The following is a 20,054-nucleotide window of genomic DNA, read 5'->3' as shown; positions in this document are numbered from 1 at the left end:
GATTCGCTCGCATAGTATCATTTGAATTCGCGGCAGGACTTCATCGCTGTTGCTATATTTGGATCGGTAGACACATGGCTGAAAAGAAGTGGCTGCCAATAGCGCTGCTACGGTATATGATTGATTGTGGCATGCTAGTTTCGTTGATTGTCAGTGACGCGATTATATCATACCGGGCACAGACTGAAGTCTGGTTACCAGAACCAGAGCGTCTAGATAGCATAATTGACGAATCTAGAAAACACATTGATGCCGACGAGGAATATATCATCGAATGGTCCAGGAGGATATTCAACCAACGAAACCGCGAGGCAAAAGATCTCGGTAGAAGAATAATCGGCAAGTTCACACAAGGTGGAAAAAACCACGACTACAAACGATATTGCTCACGGCTGATTATAGATGACGCAGAATATGATTTCGTAATCAAGGACGCAGTGGCAAAAAATAGATACGTAAACTGCAAAACAGCTTTTTTGTCCAATGGAACAAAGTTGGGTACAGTTGTTACCTACTTTGATGGAGACAGCCCCGCGTATCCGCATTTGAGGGCGTCTATGCTGGGTTACGCCGCTATCAATTTATTCTCGATGATAAATAGATTTCCCGACACCGCGGTTAGAGTAGCCGTTGATTCGTTTTATGTTGACGTAGCGTATAAGGAAAACTTAGCCGAGTTTACTAGTCCGGACGAGAGTTGGGGTATATGGAGAATTAAAAATGAAATACGACGCGATTATTCCCCGTCAGCAAATGTCACCGTTGAGAACGACTACTTACGCGGTGATAAATTGTCAGAATGGTCTAATGCACCACCGTGTTCTGATCCAATTTGTAGATACAAAACAGTTTATTTAAGCGGCTGTGGCGGGTCAGGAAAGACGACTCGGGCAATTGAATTATTTCGAACGCGGGCAAGTATAATCGTGCTTACACCGACCCATAGACTAGCGCGAGAGATAAAACAACGAAATGTTGACGCCGTTACTTATCACAGCTTTTTTCGATACAGCGGCGGTGAGTGGACTCCTGATCGAATGGGTGAAAAATTTATTCCCGACATTATCATCTGGGATGAGATATGTACTGTTTCGTTAGATACTTTACAAATGTTTCTTGAGTGGTTGCTGCGCGCGAATACAGCGGTAATCATGTGTGGGGACCATGGCCAACCACCACCATTTGTCGGCGAGGGTCCACATGATTGGTTGAGCGGGTTCGTGGACTATTATGAAGAAACCAATACTGATTACCGAGCACTTGATGAACAACTGCGCGAGGTTAAAAAACTAATCAGATTACAGCCGGATAGAGTTCAGTGTGAAATAATCCGCGAGGTGATTCCGGAAACGCCGTTGAATGAATTCTGGGAAACATGGAGACCAAACGATTTGATTGTAGCGAGTAGAAAGATAGTCAGAGACACACTTCAGCGGAAGTTGTTTACGTTGCATAAGGAAAAGTTTCCAACGCGTCCAGTGCCGTTGTGTTATAGACCCGTGGACACACGGCGGCAGAACATTGAAGTTGAAATCCCGGGCCGGACAGAAAAACAAATTCTTGTGCTGAATGATATTGTGCTCGTTGATATCAGCGTCGTCGAAGACGCCCTACGTGCTGATAAATCCCCGTGGACGCTAGGATACGCAACGACAATACATTCCTCGCAGGGACTAACCATCACGGACACAGTTGTTTGGATAGTTGATAATCGCATCGAATGGTCGAATCTAGTCTATCTTGCAGTGTCCCGAGTACGGAGAATAAATCAGCTTCGAAGAATTGTTGTTGACGAAGTCAGTGACGGAGTCACCAACGACAACGACATTATCGATGCAAGCGTCATTAATAGAAAACTCTCGGGTTACCGCCAACAGGATAAAAAAAAACAGCGGCGTTTTGATATTGATGCCGAATTAATAATCTCGCTACGACAACAACAGAATAATCACTGCGCGAGTTGCAATTGTATAATGAGTTGGCGTTATTCGGATAAAGACACTCGCCAATTTACCGTGGATAGGATCGATAACAGTCTCGGTCATGTCAAAAACAATGTGAGGTTGACCTGTCTTGAGTGCAATAGACGCAACGGCGCTAGTTAAGACCACGTGGGGGCAATTGAGTATCGTTAGGTATCACTTGTAGTTGCTCGCGTGTAAATCCGCGCTGAGGAGCAGTTGAATCCAGTCTATAGATCGGTGGTCTACCAGTTGATCGTGTTATCGTTGATATGTTATGTGTGGTAACACTCCAAATAGGATCGGTAGCCCTTTTTTTACCGCCTTCAAGCTCTCCTGGTTCATACAGATATCTCACGGTAACATCGCCGAGAATCGGCTTGGAAACGCTATTTATTTTTGATTTTCCGGGTATATACTCGTATTTAATCGCGTCGCTGGGCTTCATGTTAATTGCTCGGGTAATCTCGTTATTTAACGCTGCAATTACGCCTGGCAACCTTTTGACCCATTCACGAGATCGTTTTTCTTGGATGAATTCCTTCGCGTATTGATATCCAAATAACCGTTCAGCAAGAGTCCGATTGAATCGTTCAACAATTGCCTGATCACGATGTAGCGCAGTATGACCTCGTCGTATCGCGACGCTATGATGTTTCAGCGTTGATAAAACAGCGCCGCGAAATTCACTACCAGGATCAACTTGTAATAGATTTGGCCAGCGCAGAGGACCTCTTCGATAAATTCTTTCAAACGCAGCGGCTGCTTCAGTTGCTGACTTTGTTTTTAACGGCTCCGCTTGTTTGTATCGACTCGCAACATCAACTACGGTTAGCGCGTATTTGTAACCGTTGTCATGCGGCAGAAATAGTATATCAGCCTGATGAACTTCATTAGGTACGCTGACATCAAAGCGCGAGAAGTTGATTTGTTTAGGCGGTGGTAGATAGATTTGCCATATAGCCTGTTTGGATAACCAATTAGCCGCAGTGGCCTTTATTACTTTTGCAGCGCTTGCAAGCTTACCAATTGCGGCCTTCCCCTTCCAGTATCCTCTCGGAGAATAATAGATGGATTCCATGTTGTTATTATAAACGCTATCGTTTTCGATTACCAGCGCGAGAAGCTCCGCTTCCAATCATTAATTTACCTTTCATAGCCGATTTTACCAACCATGAGGCCAATTTTTCTTTGACGGATTTATCAGGAATAGCATTTAATGCGTGAATTAATTTTACATCCGCGATATGACGCTGTTGCAGATCGCTACTTTTGTAAGCAACATCATGAGCATGACACGCCTTATCGATAGCGTTTATTGGATACTCACCGGGTTTGGGCTGATTTTGATCATCGAGTCTAATATCTAATCGTGTTCCGGGGCCACAGTAGTTATATCCTGGGAGGTGTTTTTCCCCTGGATACTTTGCCCACGGTGTTCCGGGGAGTTTTGCCAATTTGGCTGCGATGTCACCTCCTCGCTTTTTTTTAAAACATCTCCGGGTCTAATAGAAATAAATCTAAATTTCTTTGTACCGCATTGTACACACTTGCCAGTAAGCGCCGATCTATTATTTCTTGTTGTAACGGTTGTCATATCATTTGTGCCAGTACGTACTCTACACTTCACACAATATAGATCCATAATTTATGTATAGAGATATGAATATAATTGATTTTTCGGCGACTAAAACAAGAGAACCAGTTAAGCATGTTGCAGCGTTACCAAACTCGATCCGGATGATTATCATCGGACCATCTGGATCCGGCAAGACGCAATTGTTACTTAATTTAATAATGAGATGGATGAAGTGGGATAAGTTGTATTTGGTTGCTCCTAGCGTAGATGATCAACGATGCTACGAGGTGTTAAAAGATTTCAACGAGAATGCATCAGCGATCGCTAAAAAAAATGTCATCGAGTTTATTACAGATATCAATGATGCACCAGGTATTGATGATATTGATGGCGACGTTAACAATCTAGTCGTGTACGATGATGTTATGTTAGACAATCAAAAAAACCCAGCTAGGATATTTTCCAGAGGCAGGCATAAAAACACTGACGTGATATATGTCACTCAACGATACACTCAGATTCCAAAAGTAATTAGAGACAACTGTAATATTCTTGCTGTGTTCAACGGCGTTGATACACACACGCTACGAAATATTTGGCAGACATGGTGCGGCGGTGACATGGACTTTAATGCTTTTCGAAACTTTTTTAGTCATGCTCAGTCAACCCCACATGGATTCGTAACGATAAATTTACATGATCCTCGGACACGATATCGTATCGGACTTGACCAAATATTCGGTTAGTTGTAAATAATTTTCATTGTAAATAACCACTTAGCAGCAGAGGGGGCAATGACATCGACGCGGTCGTCGACGTGCTTACCGGACGCTGACGACGCTGGGGATCGACGCGCAGAAGGCGTTAATTAAACCAAATGACGTTTGGACGATCCCCCAACGACGTCGTCGTTTTTTTTTTACCAGGCGCTGACGACACTAGATCGTTGAGTGCAGAAAGTAATAATTAAGCAAAATAACGATTGGACAAAATGTCCGATTCGCCCCCCCTGCTGCTTTTGGTTACCTGTCTTCCTTCTTTTATTAGCAATATGTTATGAATTAAACATTGGTTACCCCTCCCCCTTTCTTTTGTTATAAATTGAACATTTGGTTACCTGTCCCCCTTTTTTTATCAGCAAGATCTTATGACTTGGACGTTTGGTTACCCATCCCCTTTTTGTCAGCTATATGTTGTGAATTGAAATTTGGTTACCCCTCTGCCTTTTATTTATCAGTAATATGTTATGAATTGAATTTTTGTTTACCCCTCCCTCTTTTTTATCAGCAATATGTTATGAATTTAACATTTGCTTACCCCTCCTCCTTTTATGTCAGCAAGATCATATGAATTAAACAATTAAATTGAAAAGTTGTTAGTTTACCATATCTATCGGTAATTTTGCAAGGACTAAAATCTTAAGAAAATTTAAGTTTTGGTCTCTTGGTTTGTTACCTCATCAGTTTTTATGGATCAAAGCCACAGAGTTATTAATTTAATTTTTGTTTTATAACCAAAAACATCCTCTAACAGTGAATCTCGCAGGTTACCATGCAACTTTCCACTTTTCCTAACTGCTGAATAGCCATGAAAATATTTGTCAAGTTTCTGTTAATTCCATCTTTGTCTTTTGCAGATAACCAGCTCAACTTCTGATCAACATTAGCTTGCATGTATACTATTTCCCTTGAACCTGTTTGCATATTTTTGTCTCATCTGGTTTTATTATATAAACCAGTGTATGTCATCCATTGTTGAATGTCATTCATCATGCATTTGTCAATAATTGCTGTTTTTAAACTTCTTCTGAAAAACGTGTGGACAAGTTTTGACCAAATTTGGCAAAGAACGTCTTGGCATGAAGGAATTTAAAATCATTGCGAATGATGACAGTTTACTATTGAATAATGCCACCAAAAATGGTATTGAGCTATACATGACGTTTTAAAAACTGCAGAACAAATTTGATATAATTTTACAGATAGCAACCTCTCCATTCCACCATCAAACATTGCCACAATTACTAAACATAGAAATTGCTAGGCGCTCAGCTTAAGAGGTTAGTGTTAGGACTGGTCGGCCTGGTGTCAGGATAATGTGACTAGGTGGGACATCGTGCTACATGTCTGCGGCAAGATGCCCCAGTGTTAGACATCACTATAAACTGCCACACTCCAGAAATCATAGTGATATGACTGAAAAATTGTTAAAGCTACATAAAAAATCCAAATCACATACACACACAATAAACATAGAAAAGCCAGTGATACTATCAATATAACAGCTTTTAAAATGACTTCTCAATAAAACTATTGAGCAGAATTTGATGATATATGAATAGAAGCCATCCTGGTGTGTAGAGCTTTCAGATTTTAACAAATGATAGCAATACAACATCAACTGTAGCCACTTTTTATTATAAATTGAAAAATCTATAAATAACTTACTCTCAAAAACAATTGAATAGAATTTGACTAAATGTAACATGAAAACCTTTCAAGCTTTTACAAATGTTGCCAATCCACCATTGAATAAGGCCACCATTACTAAAATGGACAGACCTCTAAACAAGTTCTTTTCTCCAATCACTAAATAGAATTTGATCAAGTTTGACAGAGTGCATCCTGGTATAAAAGATCTTTTATATTTGTACAAATGATACTGATCCAAAAAAACAAAAACCTTTAAACATCTTCTTTCCAGAAACTACTCATTCGAATCTGACCACTTTGGACAGAAAGAATCCTGGCTGTGAGGGTTTTCAAGTTTATACAACTCATGCTAATCTACCATCAAATATGGCCACCATTACTAAAAGGAGAAAAACATTTTAATGATTTCTTCATATAAGCCACTCCACAGAATTGAATCAAATTTAACAGAAAGCACTCTTGGGTAAAGAAGTTTCAGTTTTTTACCAATAATACCAAGCTGCCATAAAATAATGCAGCTGTTGGTAATTTTAGAAAGACATATGACTGATTTTCTTCTGCAGAACTGCTCAACAGACTGTAATGAAACTTGACAGGAAGCATTCCGACTTAAAGAGCTTTCATATTTGTACAAATGATATCAATCCACCATTATGACTCCTTTTGAACACCTGAGAAACTGCTAAGCAGAAATTGACCAAATTGGATAGAAAGCATCATGGGGGTAACAGTTTTTGAATTTATATAATTCATGCTGATTCACTATCACATATGACCACTATTACTAAAAATTAAAAACCCTTTATGTGACTTCTAAATTTAAAAAAACGCTCAACAGAATTTTACCAAACTTTGCTAAAAGTATTTGGGATGCATGCATTTTAAAGTTGTACAGAGGATGACAATCTGAAGTCAGGTATGGCGGTTGTTACCAGAGGCAGATAAACATTTAATAAATTTTATTTTAAAAAAACACTTGATAGACTTCAACTACTTTTGGCGGAATGTGTACTAGCTTGCACATGTTTTGTATTTATACAGTTGATTCTGTTCTGACATCAGATGTGTCTTTCATTAGTAAAAGTTGAAAGCATTTACACAATTTTATCCCAAAAAACTTCTGAACAGTATTTGATCAAAGTGTCCTGAGATTTCAGTATTGTGCAAAGGCTGCTTATCTGCCTTTAAAAATGAACTCGATACAAAAGATTAAGAAACCTTGAAAGAACTGGTTTCATAACAAACACAGTCAACAGCGTTAGACGAAATTCAGAAAAAGCATCCTACTGATCCAGATTTCTTTTCCGACTGCTTTTGCTGTTGGTTATTAGACAGGTATCCGCCAGGTGAGCAATCTCAGTCCCACTTGTGCTTCTTGTTGTGGGTATTATTGAATCATACAAGAATAATTATATTGACATTCTTAGACAACATGGTCAGATGTAGCATCTGCTGTAACAAGATTGACCTTTTGTATCCTTGGCAAAGACCCAGATGTAAACACATTGCTGTATTACTCTGGCAAAGACCTAGATGTACTGTATTGCTCTGGCAAAGACCCAGATGTAAACACATTACTGTATTACTCTGACAAAGACCCAGATGTAAACACATTACTGTTTTACTCTGACAAAGACCCAGATGTAAACACATTACTGTATTACTCTGGCAAAGACCCAGATGTAAACACATTACTGTATTACTCTGGCAAAGACCCAGATGTAAACACATTGCTGTTTTACTCTGGCAAAGACCCAGATGTAAACACATTGCTGTTTTACTCTGGCAAAGACCCAGATGTAAACACATTGCTGTATTACTCTGGCAAAGACCCAGATGTAAACACATTACTGTATTACTCTGGCAAAGACCCAGATGTAAACACATTGCTGTTTTACTCTGGCAAAGACCCAGATGTAAACACATTACTGTATTACTCTGGCAAAGACCCAAATGTACTGTATTACTCTGGCAAAGACCCAGATGTAAACACATTGCTGTTTTACTCTGGCAAAGACCCAGATGTAAACACATTGCTGTATTACTCTGGCAAAGACCCAAATGTACTGTATTACTCTGGCAAAGACCCAGATGTAAACACGTTGCTGTATTACTCTGGCAAAGACCCAGATGTAAACACATTGCTGTTTTACTCTGGCAAAGACCCAGATGTAAACACATTACTGTATTACTCTGGCAAAGACCCAGATGTAAACACATTGCTGTATTACTCTGGCAAAGACCCAGATGTAAACACATTGCTGTATTACTCTGGCAAAGACCCAGATGTAAACACATTGCTGTATTACTCTGACAAAGACCCAGATGTAAACACATTACTGTTTTACTCTGGCAAAGACCCACATGTAACCACATTACTGTATTACTCTGGCAAGGACCCAGGTGTAAACACATTAGTGTATTACTCTGGCAAAGACCCAGATGTAAACACATTACTGTATTACTCTGGCAAAGACCCAGATGTAAACACAATACTGTTTTACTCTGGCAAAGACCCAGATGTAAACACATTACTGTTTTACTCTGGCAAAGACCCAGATGTAAACACATTACTGTTTTACTCTGGTGAAAACAGAGATATAAACACATTACTGTATTACTCTGACAAAGACCCAGATGTAAACACATTGCTGTATTACTCTGACAGAGACCCAGGTGTAAATACATTAGTGTATTACTCTGGCAAAGACCCAGATGTAAACACATTACTGTATTACTCTGGCAAAGACCCAGATGTAAACACATTACTGTATTACTCTGGCAAAGACCCAGATGTAAACACATTACTGTTTTACTCTGGTGAAAACAGAGATATAAACACATTACTGTATTACTCTGACAAAGACCCAGATGTAAACACATTGCTGTATTACTCTGACAGAGACCCAGGTGTAAATACATTAGTGTATTACTCTGGCAAAGACCCAGATGTAAACACATTACTGTATTACTCTGGCAAAGACCCAGATGTAAACACATTACTGTTTTACTCTGGTGAAAACAGAGATATAAACACATTAGTGTATTACTCTGACAAAGACCCAGATGTAAACACATTGCTGTATTACTCTGACAAAGACCCAGGTGTAAATACATTAGTGTATTACTCTGGCAAAGACCCAGATGTAAACACATTACTGTATTACTCTGGCAAAGACCCAGATGTAAACACATTACTGTTTTACTCTGGCAAAGACCCACATGTAACCACATTACTGTATTACTCTGGCAAAGACCCAGATGTAAACACATTACTGTATTACTCTGGCAAAGACCCAGATGTAAACACAATGCTGTTTTACTCTGGCAAAGACCCAGATGTAAACACATTACTGTTTTACTCTGGTGAAAACAGAGATATAAACACATTACTGTTTTACTCTGGCAAAGACCCAGATGTAAACACATTACTGTTTTACTCTGGTGAAAACAGAGATATAAACACATTACTGTATTACTCTGACAAAGACCCAGATGTAAACACATTACTGTATTACTCTGACAAAGACCCAGATGTAAACACATTGCTGTATTACTCTGGCAAAGACCCAAATGTACTGTATTACTCTGGCAAAGACCCAGATGTAAACACATTACTGTATTACTCTGGCAAAGACCCAGATGTAAACACATTACTGTATTACTCTGGCAAAGACCCAGATGTAAACACATTACTGTATTACTCTGGCAAAGACCCAGATGTAAACACATTGCTGTATTACTCTGGCAAAGACCCAGATGTAAACACATTACTGTCTATTTGTAAAGTGATAACTATCTAATGACATGAGTATGAAAAAGGCAAAACTGGCCTTTGTACACAGGTGACCTCTGTTCAGATTCACCTTTCAGATTTGGTTTGTGAAGAAATTTCATTATTATTATTATTATTATTATCAAGATTGTTTTATATTGATTATTCAACAAAATCATAAATATGCATAGATATTGTTCTCTCCCCAAATTTATGTTCCACATAATATTACTCCATCATGCTCACCTTAATCCATCCTATAAATTAAATCATGACTGACTTAAGATAATCACCGATCGTAGGTTTTTTTTCTACACCATGACAAAACACTGATTTTACTACTGATTAGCAGCTTACATATGACTATAAAGTAGACGGCTTGGGAACAGCTTGTTCATGCTTCAAAACAGTAGTTAGATTAGCCATTTCATCAGCTCGCTGAAATTAAATGACAGGCTTATTTGAGAGGCCTGTGATGAATAAGGGATCAAAATGAACCTTTTATGGCTACTTTTGTGATCCATGAACTGAGATTTACCTGCCTTTACAGACAGATTTTAAATATTGAATGACCCCTGACCTCAGTGAAATGGGATGTAACTTGTATCTCTTCTCAAAAACCAACCATTTTCATCAGAGATGGCTTTAATTCCTATGGAAATAGAAAGTGTTATTAAAACTATACCTGTGATACTTGCACAAAAGGTGACATCTATTTCTGCTCTGATAGCACAACTACTTCTGCCACCAGGCAGCCAATGAATGCTTCAACCCTCTCTGGTAAGGAAAAACACTGCCATGGTTTTGAACCTGGCATATTGACACCTTTGAGTTAGACTGACTATCAGGACTGCAGTGAGTGTAAGTGAGACATGAAGTGCTTAAACATCTGTTCATATGAAATGCCTTCATATAAATAATGCCTTGCTTACAAACCAAAAATTTTATTCTATACTTGAATGGTCACTTTTGACATGGTCCACTTACTGCTTAAAGCAGGGAGAAAACTATTGGTTAGGAAACTCCTGTCTCCTAGCTGCAGAATATAGTTGACCTTGATACACATGGCATTGATGTAAGAGGGGAAATTAGAATGGCTGTTGTGGCCAGGTGATGGCTATGTACAGGTAACGGTTAGGACAGGTTTGACTATATTCAAATTCAAGTTTCTGATTTTGAATATATTATGTTCTTAAAATTACTAATGATGCATATTTTCATTTTGTACTCATTTAAGTGATTATAGTACATGACATAACGATTGACTTTTACGGATTTACTGTGCATTAATAGATTGGATACAGTTGGTGTGGGGGCTTCTTTGAGTTACTCTAATAATTCATAACATAAATAGCATTGTTTTCAGATCTTTACCTGTAATATTTCCTTTTTACAGACAGAAAGCATTTATGACGCTGAAAGATGCTCTAAAGTGTAGTTATGACAACTGGAGAGTGTGGGAGAATTACTTGGTGGTAATGGTTATCTATTTGTTACTTAAATCATTCCTTTAAAACTACAAATCATATTATCATGTAGTGCAGGGGTCTCAAACATATGGCCCGCAGGCTCCATGCAGCCCGCCAAGCTGTATCCTGTGGCACGCAAAATGATTAGTGTTACAAGGTGTCATGAGAGATAACAAAGGTGGTGTGGCCCTTGGGCCATCAAAAATGCACTCATGTGGCCCTCGGGGTGGTTTGAGTTTGAGACCCCTGGTATAGTGGATATTTTTCTCAGACAAAAATTAATCATTTTGTTCAAAATGAGAGTATTTTTGGCTTGATATATGTTAGCAATTATGGATCTGGACAATTATCATTTTTATTTTCATGATCACACTCTGAGACAGCTAAATCACTAAAATTTCTCCATTTAAAAAAATTTGAACAATGTAATTTTAATTTTGCCTTGTCCATTCATCTACCTTGTGACTGCTATAGCATTCATATTTATTAAATTGTGGACCAAATCAGCATTGAAGTTTACAGCTCAGATAGTTTGATGCTGATGTTGTTGTGGGTTTATCACCATTTGTCAGTACATGGTGGAGGAAGAACTTAGGAAAACCTCGGTTAGAACCACCAATCCACAGGAAGCTACTGGCAAGCTTTCACATATGTCCACTTTGGGCAAGGCAGGGATTTGAACCCACGTGAACAGAGGTAAGATGGCAGTAATCAGTAAAGGCAAGTGCTTTAGACCACTCAGCTACCCAGGACTCCGGTTCGATGCTGAGCACATTTGTGCACCTTTCTTGGAGCTACCATCCTTTCTCATCTAGCATATATATTGCTTATATACAACTTCATAAACACTCTGGTAGATTTCAACCAAATGTGGCATGATGCCTTATCTCAGCTTGAGTTTAGAAGGGATTGATGACAGACCTATTTCGTATATCTTTCCAAGAGTCATGTCCCTTTGAGCATCTTAACAAAATCATTGCAAATGCACATACTTCTCTACCCTCACACTTATTAAAGAATTTTACTGTGAATCCTCATCTCAAAATTTTCAGGAGTATTTATTTACACCCCATAAAGGGAGCCTTGAATGGCCAAGTAGTCTATGGCACTCAACTTTACAGATTTTTGACATCTCACCCATGCCCATGTTAATTCAAATCTCAGTATAGCTGAAGTGGGTATGTGGGAAAGCTTGCCAGTATTTTCCCTTGGGTTGGTGGTTCTTCCTGGGTCCTTCCTGTACCAAATACACTGGCTGCCATATATAGCATATCATGTGTTGAAAAACAATGTTCAACCTACAAAACCAGTCCACCGTGTGATGTGAACTCAATTAACAAACTTTGTGATGATGTACCATCAGAGAAAATATTGGACTTCTTGAAGGAATTCAGTTGATATAACAAATTTTGGCCATGTATTTAAAGAATGTGATATTTTTGTCTTTTATTTATTTTTATATACATTTTGCACAATGTGATTAAAATCTTCACTGTCCTATATGAAGGTCTAACAGCGACCACTTAGGGTTCATGTTCTGGTGACCTGTGTTATTACCATAATAGCTAACTTTATTAGCCAGTCAGCTGAGGTCCTAAAGCTTCATGTTTGGGATACTGAGCAGGATGGCTAAAGAGCATCAATGTGTGCCAAATGATTTGATTCGCTTTTATATTTCTGAAAACTGCATTTCTATTGACTAATTCAAAGGTCACCAGTACATGACTCCCTAAACAGTCGCTCTCAGATCTTCATGTTGGACAGTGGAGATCTGATTTCCATCAGATTGTATTTTGCAAACATTTTAACAATTTTATCTCTTTTCTTTTATCTTGTAGTACTTCAAGTTTACATTTAGTTAGAAGGTTTATTTTCATCAAGTCTTTTTGGGATTGAACATTTGATCAGTACCATATAGCCATTATTGTGCTGATGTGCCATAAATATGCATATACACCATTACCTTGATAACTCGTGCACAATGGGGTCCGAGAACATTGACCACACTATAAGTAGTGGCACAAGTTCCTTTGGGACCTCTTGAAAGAACTAATAAAAGGATGGAAATTGATGAAAGGAGGTGATAGTGGGGGGGGGGGGGGAAGTTATATTGTTGAAAACTCGAAATCATTGTGAATAAATTTCTCTTTGTAATGGTGTACTTTTTTATCTTCTTAAGTTGCCTTTAATTTCAGGATAAACCATATTGAAGCAAATCATTTAAAGTCTTATTCCACATGGTTTCTGTACACTTAACATGTATCACTAAACACATAGTGAATTACATCACTGTTTTTGCGTTAAATTGGATACATTCTAGTTTTGTTGTTCATTCAAAATTAAACAAGATGTCTCATTTTGAAAAGATTGAAATTCATTTCGAGAAACAATATAGAAACTTTTGTTTTCATTTTTATTTTATTTTTCTGTAACTAGATTGATCAATGAATAGATTTAGCTACAGTGGAATGCAAGAAAAACAAATCACAAAGGCTAATTATTACCAAACATGAATTTAATGGGTCTAAACGTGAAAGCCAAACAATCTCTCCTGCCACCAGATTGACTGTATATAACTTTTCTCACATAACCAAGTTGGCCAAGCCCAAGACTCAGACCTGTGTGGAGAGAGGTGAGATGTCAGTGATCTGTAAAGGAAAGCACCTTAGACCTCTTGACCACCAGGGCCCCTGCAGTGTACAACATAATCTCATGAATGCAATTGGTCCTGCAGTTTGCCTTTGCATTTATTTTATGTATTGTCATGAGACCTGGTACATATTATGGTCATTATTTAGAGATGAACCTATTAGCAAATCTTTATTCTCCCATGATCGTTGTACGAATTGTTGCCCTTTTTGACTTAGATGCAGGAGTGATGGTGTTATATTTCCTCACTATTTAGTCACTTACAAATTGCTCACTATTTATCAAATTATCATATATCCAGCATGTTCCCATGCTGGCAGTCTTGAAAAATTTTGACAGAACTATGCTCCCTTTTGTTAGATTGATTTTGGAATCCTTGGTGACTCTGTCATTTTTTAAAAATAGATATGCCTGATTTACAATTAGCATGAAATAATGTACTGAAAATTTCTCTTGTTTTTCTTAAATGGATTTTCCTGATTTACAGGTCAGTACAGATTGCGGTGAGTTTGGAGAAGTGATCCAGGCCTATCATAGACTAATTGACCTGAAGGACAAATGGCTAGATATCGAGGTTTGATTTCCATTAAAGAAAATTATTTTTGTTGTACAGTTTCATGTTTTCAGATTGTTTTGAATGCAGTTTCATATGAGATGTTCATTTGGGCTTGTTCATCTGTGTTTCTGTCTGTCCATCAGTCCTACTTTCATTTCTACACAATAACTCCCTTAGTTTTTGTGCAATTCAGATAACTTTGAAACTTTATATCAGTGATATCTTGGCCGAGTTTGATTGTTAGGCTTCTCTGTCATCAGTTACCTTGGTTATAGCCCTTCACCTTCACACCCCATCAACTTTCTTTTCTGCACAGTAACTCCCTTAACTGTTGCGGAATTTCAATCAGATTTTGATATGCAACTTAATCTTGATAAGCCTAAGTGTTCAGTAGTTATAACCTCTGATTGTCATACACACCCACTTTCATTTGCATACAATAACCACTGTTAATAATTATTGCCTTTCAACCAAATTTCATATACATTGTGGTATTGATGTGACTCTGGATACATTTGTTTGTCAGTGTTTTAAGTCAATGTTTAGTGGTGTTATAACCCCTGGATGTCAGATTTGATATCAGTGTTATAAGTCAATGTTAAGTGATGTTATAACCTCTTGATGTCAGATCTGATTGTCATTGTTTTAAGTCAGTGTTTAGTGGTGTTATAACCCCTGTATGTCAGATTTGGTATCAGTGTTATAAGTCAATGTTAAGTGGTGTTATAACCCCTGGATGTCAGATCTGATTATCATTGTTTTAAGTCAATGTTTACTAGTGTTATAACCCTTTCATGTCAGATTTGATTATCAGTGTTATAAGTTAATGTTAAGTGGTATTATAACCTCTGGATGTCAGATCTGATTGTCATTGTTTTAAGTCAGTGTTTAGTGGTATTATAACCCCTGTATGTCAGATTTGGTATCAGTGTTATAAGTCAATGTTAAGTGGTGTTATAACCCCTGGATGTCAGATGTGATTGTCAGTGTTTAGTGGTGTTATAACCCCTGTATGTCAGATTTGGTATCAGTATTAATAAGTTAATGTTAAGTGGTGTTATAACCCCTGGATGTCAGATCTGATTGTCATTGTTTTAAGTCAGTGTTTAGTGGTATTATAACCCCTGTATGTCAGATTTGGTATCAGTGTTATAAGTCAATGTTAAGTGGTGTTATAACCCCTTGATGTCAGATCTGATTGTCATTGTTTTAAGTCATTGTTTAGTGGTGTTATAACCCCTGTATGTCAGATTTGGTATCAGTGTTATAAGTTAATGTTAAGTGGTGTTATAACCACTGGATGTCAGATCTGATTGTCATTGTTTTAAGTCAATGTTTAGTGGTATTATAACTCCTGTATGTCAGATTTGGTATCAGTGTTATAAGTCAATGTTAAGTGGTGTTATAACCCCTGGATGTTAGATGTGATTGTCAGTGTTTTAAGTCAGTGTTTAGTGGTGTTATAACCCCTGTATGTCAGATTTGGTATCAGTGTTATAAGTTAATGTTAAGTGGTGTTATAACCCCTGGATGTCAGATGTGATTGTCAGTGTTTTAAGTCAGTGTTTAGTGGTATTATAACCCCTTGATGTCATATTTCATATCAGTGTTATAAGTCAATGTTAAGTGGTGTTATAACCCCTTGATGTCAGATCTGATTGTCATTGTTTTAAGTCATTGTTTAGTTGTGTTATAACCCCTGTATGTCAGATTTGGTATCAGTGTTATAAGTTAATGTTAAGTGGTGTTATAACCCCTGGATGTCAGATCTGATTGTCATTGTTTTAAGTCAGTGTTTAGTGGTATTATAACCCCTGTATGTCAGATTTGGTATCAGTGTTATAAGTCAATGTTAAGTGGTGTTATAACCCCTGGATGTCAGATGTGATTGTCAGTGTTTTAAGTCGGTGTTTTGTGGTATTATAACCCCTGTATGTCAGATTTGGTATCAGTGTTATAAGTCAATGTTAAGTGGTGTTATAACCCCTGGATGTCAGATGTGATTGTCATTGTTTTAAGTCAATGTTTAGTAGTGTTTTAACCCTTTCATGTCAGATTTGATTATCATTGTTTTAAGTCAGTGTTAAGTGGTGTTGTAACCCCTGGATGTCAGATCTGATTGTCATTGTTTTAAGTCAATGTTTAGTGGTGTTATAGCACTTGGATTTCAGATCCAGCAAGTGCTGTTTCCACATTACAAGTTCCAAAGTATTACTGAATTTCAAATAAATGTTGTATGCATCATTATATTGATGAAAACCAAGAAAGAGCTTAATTCTCAGTGTTCTATGTCCTTGTTTAATTGAGTTATACATCCAAATTGTCAAACCCACTCACTTTCATTTCAACGTTTATAGGTTACTTCATTTGTATGGGAAAATATAAATGAGTTTTTCAGATGGAATACTGCACAACCTTGGGAGCGCAGTATATCCATCTGACAAAACGAGTTGAGTTCGTATTTTCCCATACAAATGCAGTAACCTTTTTATTATATGCTCATTTTTCTTATTCTACCTAAGGCTTAATTATATAAACAAAATACACTACAAGAAACAAAGTAACTGAATGTATGCTCTATTCCAAACTTAATACACAAGCACAGATTCATCATTACACAACAACAGCATTATTAATGCACACATAACTCGGCTCAGATAAATTTAAACTTAGATGCGTGCTAGACCTAACTTTTGAAAGAAAATGGCTTTTTGGTCTACTTAAAATTGAAATTTGGAGTCATAGTGTGAATGAATGCTCATTGCAACAACGTTTCCAGTTGACCTGGAATGAATAGTGTTTGGTACTTTTGTCGATTCTACAAAATTTCATGATTTTGGACTGGATTCATCTGTGCAGATATAGATGAAATACATCATATTGAAGTAGCAAACATGTTGACATCTGCAAGTGTGTTTCTGTTCTGTCATTGAATATTTGAAATCATAATGTGGGGAAAATATTAGGTCTTTCAGTTGCAATTATCAAATAGATGCTATGAAATTTAATGTTTATTTCATTTTGGGTGCAGTAAGGAGGATGTAATTGCACTTTGAATTTAGTCTAAATTACAGTACAATTTCAAAATGTGTAATCAAGCTTGAGAATCCACGACATGGCTCATGTAATTCCGATTTGCAGAAAGGAAATTCAGGATGTAAAACTGTAAGAAATTTTTTGCCATTCTTATTACCAGCTAAAGAAGATGGTTTATGCCTTGTCACTTGCATGTTATTTGTAGGTATTTGCAATTTTATGAAATCTGGCATCTCCCACCTAAACCTGAAACATTATATCAAAAAAGTTGATGAGGAATGTAGCAAAGCAGCTGGTATGTGGCAGTCCACAAAACATCTGCTTTAGTTTATTCAGAAACAAATGTAATCAACCAAAACGTAAACCCTCTACTATGTGAGTGTACAGGACTTGTTTACAAAAAGTGCCGGCTATCTGCATCCAGTGTTTGTTTACAATAGAAAGTAGTTCCTTTATGAGTGCAATATGAAGTTGCGCATGAGTTCAGTATCATATAATACCGAACGTTTCTGACAAAGCAGAGTTAACAGAGAAAAAAATGAGCATATAATAAAATAACTTCCTTTCTAATGTTTGCATTTCACCTAAATTAGACCTTGGCCGATTTTGATTGTCAGCATTTTATGTATTGTTTTTAGTCCCTGATTGTAAGACTTGCTTCGTTTATTTCTGCACAATAACTCCATGAAAATTTGTATTTCATCTATATTTGGTGTGCAGTTTGGTACTGATTAAACCATTTGTTGTTCTTTGTCATGTTTGTGGAGTTATAGCCCATGGTGGTAAAACTCATTCAATGTTATTACAGCACAGTAACTCCATTAATTATCACTGAATTTAAATATAAATTGGGATTCAGCTTGGTATTGACAATAACATGGATGAGTTGTTATCAGTGTTTTATGCATATGTTTATTGGAGTTATAGCCCCTTAATTTTCAGACCCACTCACTTCTGCACTACAACTCCCAAAATTGCTATTGCAGTAGAATAAAATTTTGTATGGTTTTATGTTGACAAAACCCTGGATCAATTTGTTTGTCGTTGATCTATGTCACTTTTTAATGGAATTATAGCCGCTGATGGTCAGGTTCATTCACAGTTTTTTTTCTGCGCTGCAGTTTCCTTTATCACAGAATTTCAAACAAATTTGGTATGCAGTTCTGTTGTCAGCATTCTGTCATTGTTACTCTGAGTTATAGTCCCTAATAACAGCCTTTATTATTGGATTACAGACAGATTTGATATTGGGAAGTTTGATTTTGAGCAAACTGAAAATTTACCACTGTGATGGCAGCACAGTTTGTTTCTTCATATGTAAAGGAGAGAATACATGTTTAAATATATGAAGTTCTTTCTGAATCCAGAACAGTTAGGTATAGAGTCCCACAAGGTTAGTTTTTATACAGTGCTATTTTTATTATTTATTTATTTTTATTATTGATCTGTCTCTTTAATTGGGAGACAAAATTTGATTGACAGAGCTCTGTGCAGATGACACAACAGAACCTAACAAATCTTGATAGTGATGAACTAAAGTACTTGCTGCATTTTTAGATAATAGTGCATCATGGACAGAACAAAACAAATATATAAGGAAAAATGTTAATTCAAGTTTATGGCTTCTTCATAAGATATAATACTTTCTCTCAAAATTGGCACAGGAGACTACTGCATAATAGTTACATACAACCCTATTAGATTACTGTAATTATTGGGTAATTCACTGATTCAACTAGAATAAAGAGCATTCACGTTATTGTTTTACTAATCAGGAAAACTTAGCTGACTAGTTAAAAATATTACCTATTAAAGATTGAATCAATTTGAGAAAAGTAAGTTAGTGTGCAAGATATCCACTAACTATGCTTATGTTTATTTACAGTCACTATCCCAGTAAAGGCAGTCAAGTAACACTGTGCTCCTGTTTATTTACAGTCAATGTCCCAGAACCGACAACCTGGTCACACTCCCCACCAAAGATTGCAATTAAGTGCTTTCTTTCCATACTGTAGTTTCAATACATGTTCAGATTTGCTTTTGCAAGTTTATACATGTCATTTACCCAGATGAGTGCTATCAGGATCACTTGAGCCTCTTGTTATTGAGTAACACACTTGCTACTATTTGTAACTTTTTATGGTTGTTGGTAATTAAAAGGAGAATACACAAATTGTCATGTGCAAAGTTTTTCCAGAGCATGAGGGAAAGTATGATCATTCTTCTTTGTGAACAGTTGCACAATAAAACCACTGTAAAATGCAGGTCTTCCTAAACTGTTGACATCAGAGTTAGATCACTAAAACCATGGTACATTGAATGTCTTTCTGAACTGCTGACATCAGAATTAGATCACTAAAACCATGGTACATTGAATGTCTTTCTGAACTGTTGACATCAGAATTAGATCACTAAAACCATGGTACATTGAATGTCTTTCTGAACTGTTGACATCATAATTAGATCACTAAAACCATGGTACATTGAATGTCTTTCTGAACTGTTGACATCAGAATTAGATTACTAAAACCACTGTAAAATGCAAGTCTTCCTGAACTGTTGACATCATAATTAGATCACTAAAACCACTGTAAAAT

General features: G+C 37.1%; 1 protein-coding gene across 2 annotated transcripts in view; it reads left to right on the top strand.

The window, feature by feature from the left end:
- The window catches only part of LOC149805351 (tetratricopeptide repeat protein 27-like), a 121,540-nt gene that overhangs the window by 79,771 nt on the left and 21,715 nt on the right, over nucleotides 1-20,054 (top strand). For both annotated transcript variants that reach the window (XM_089949529.1, XM_089949538.1), the window contains exons 18-19: nucleotides 11,144-11,222; nucleotides 14,353-14,439. In XM_089949529.1, coding sequence (XP_089805655.1) covers nucleotides 11,144-11,222; nucleotides 14,353-14,439 — 166 coding nt within the window. The remainder of the gene's footprint in view (nucleotides 1-11,143; nucleotides 11,223-14,352; nucleotides 14,440-20,054) is intronic.

The sequence above is a fragment of the Sinohyriopsis cumingii genome, chromosome 2, assembly GCF_028554795.1.
Source record: "Sinohyriopsis cumingii isolate HCF-2022 chromosome 2, ASM2855479v2, whole genome shotgun sequence".
Lineage (NCBI taxonomy): Eukaryota > Metazoa > Mollusca > Bivalvia > Unionida > Unionidae > Sinohyriopsis > Sinohyriopsis cumingii.
The sequence above is the reverse complement of the archived record's forward strand: the minus strand, read 5'-3'. Positions and strand labels throughout refer to the sequence as shown.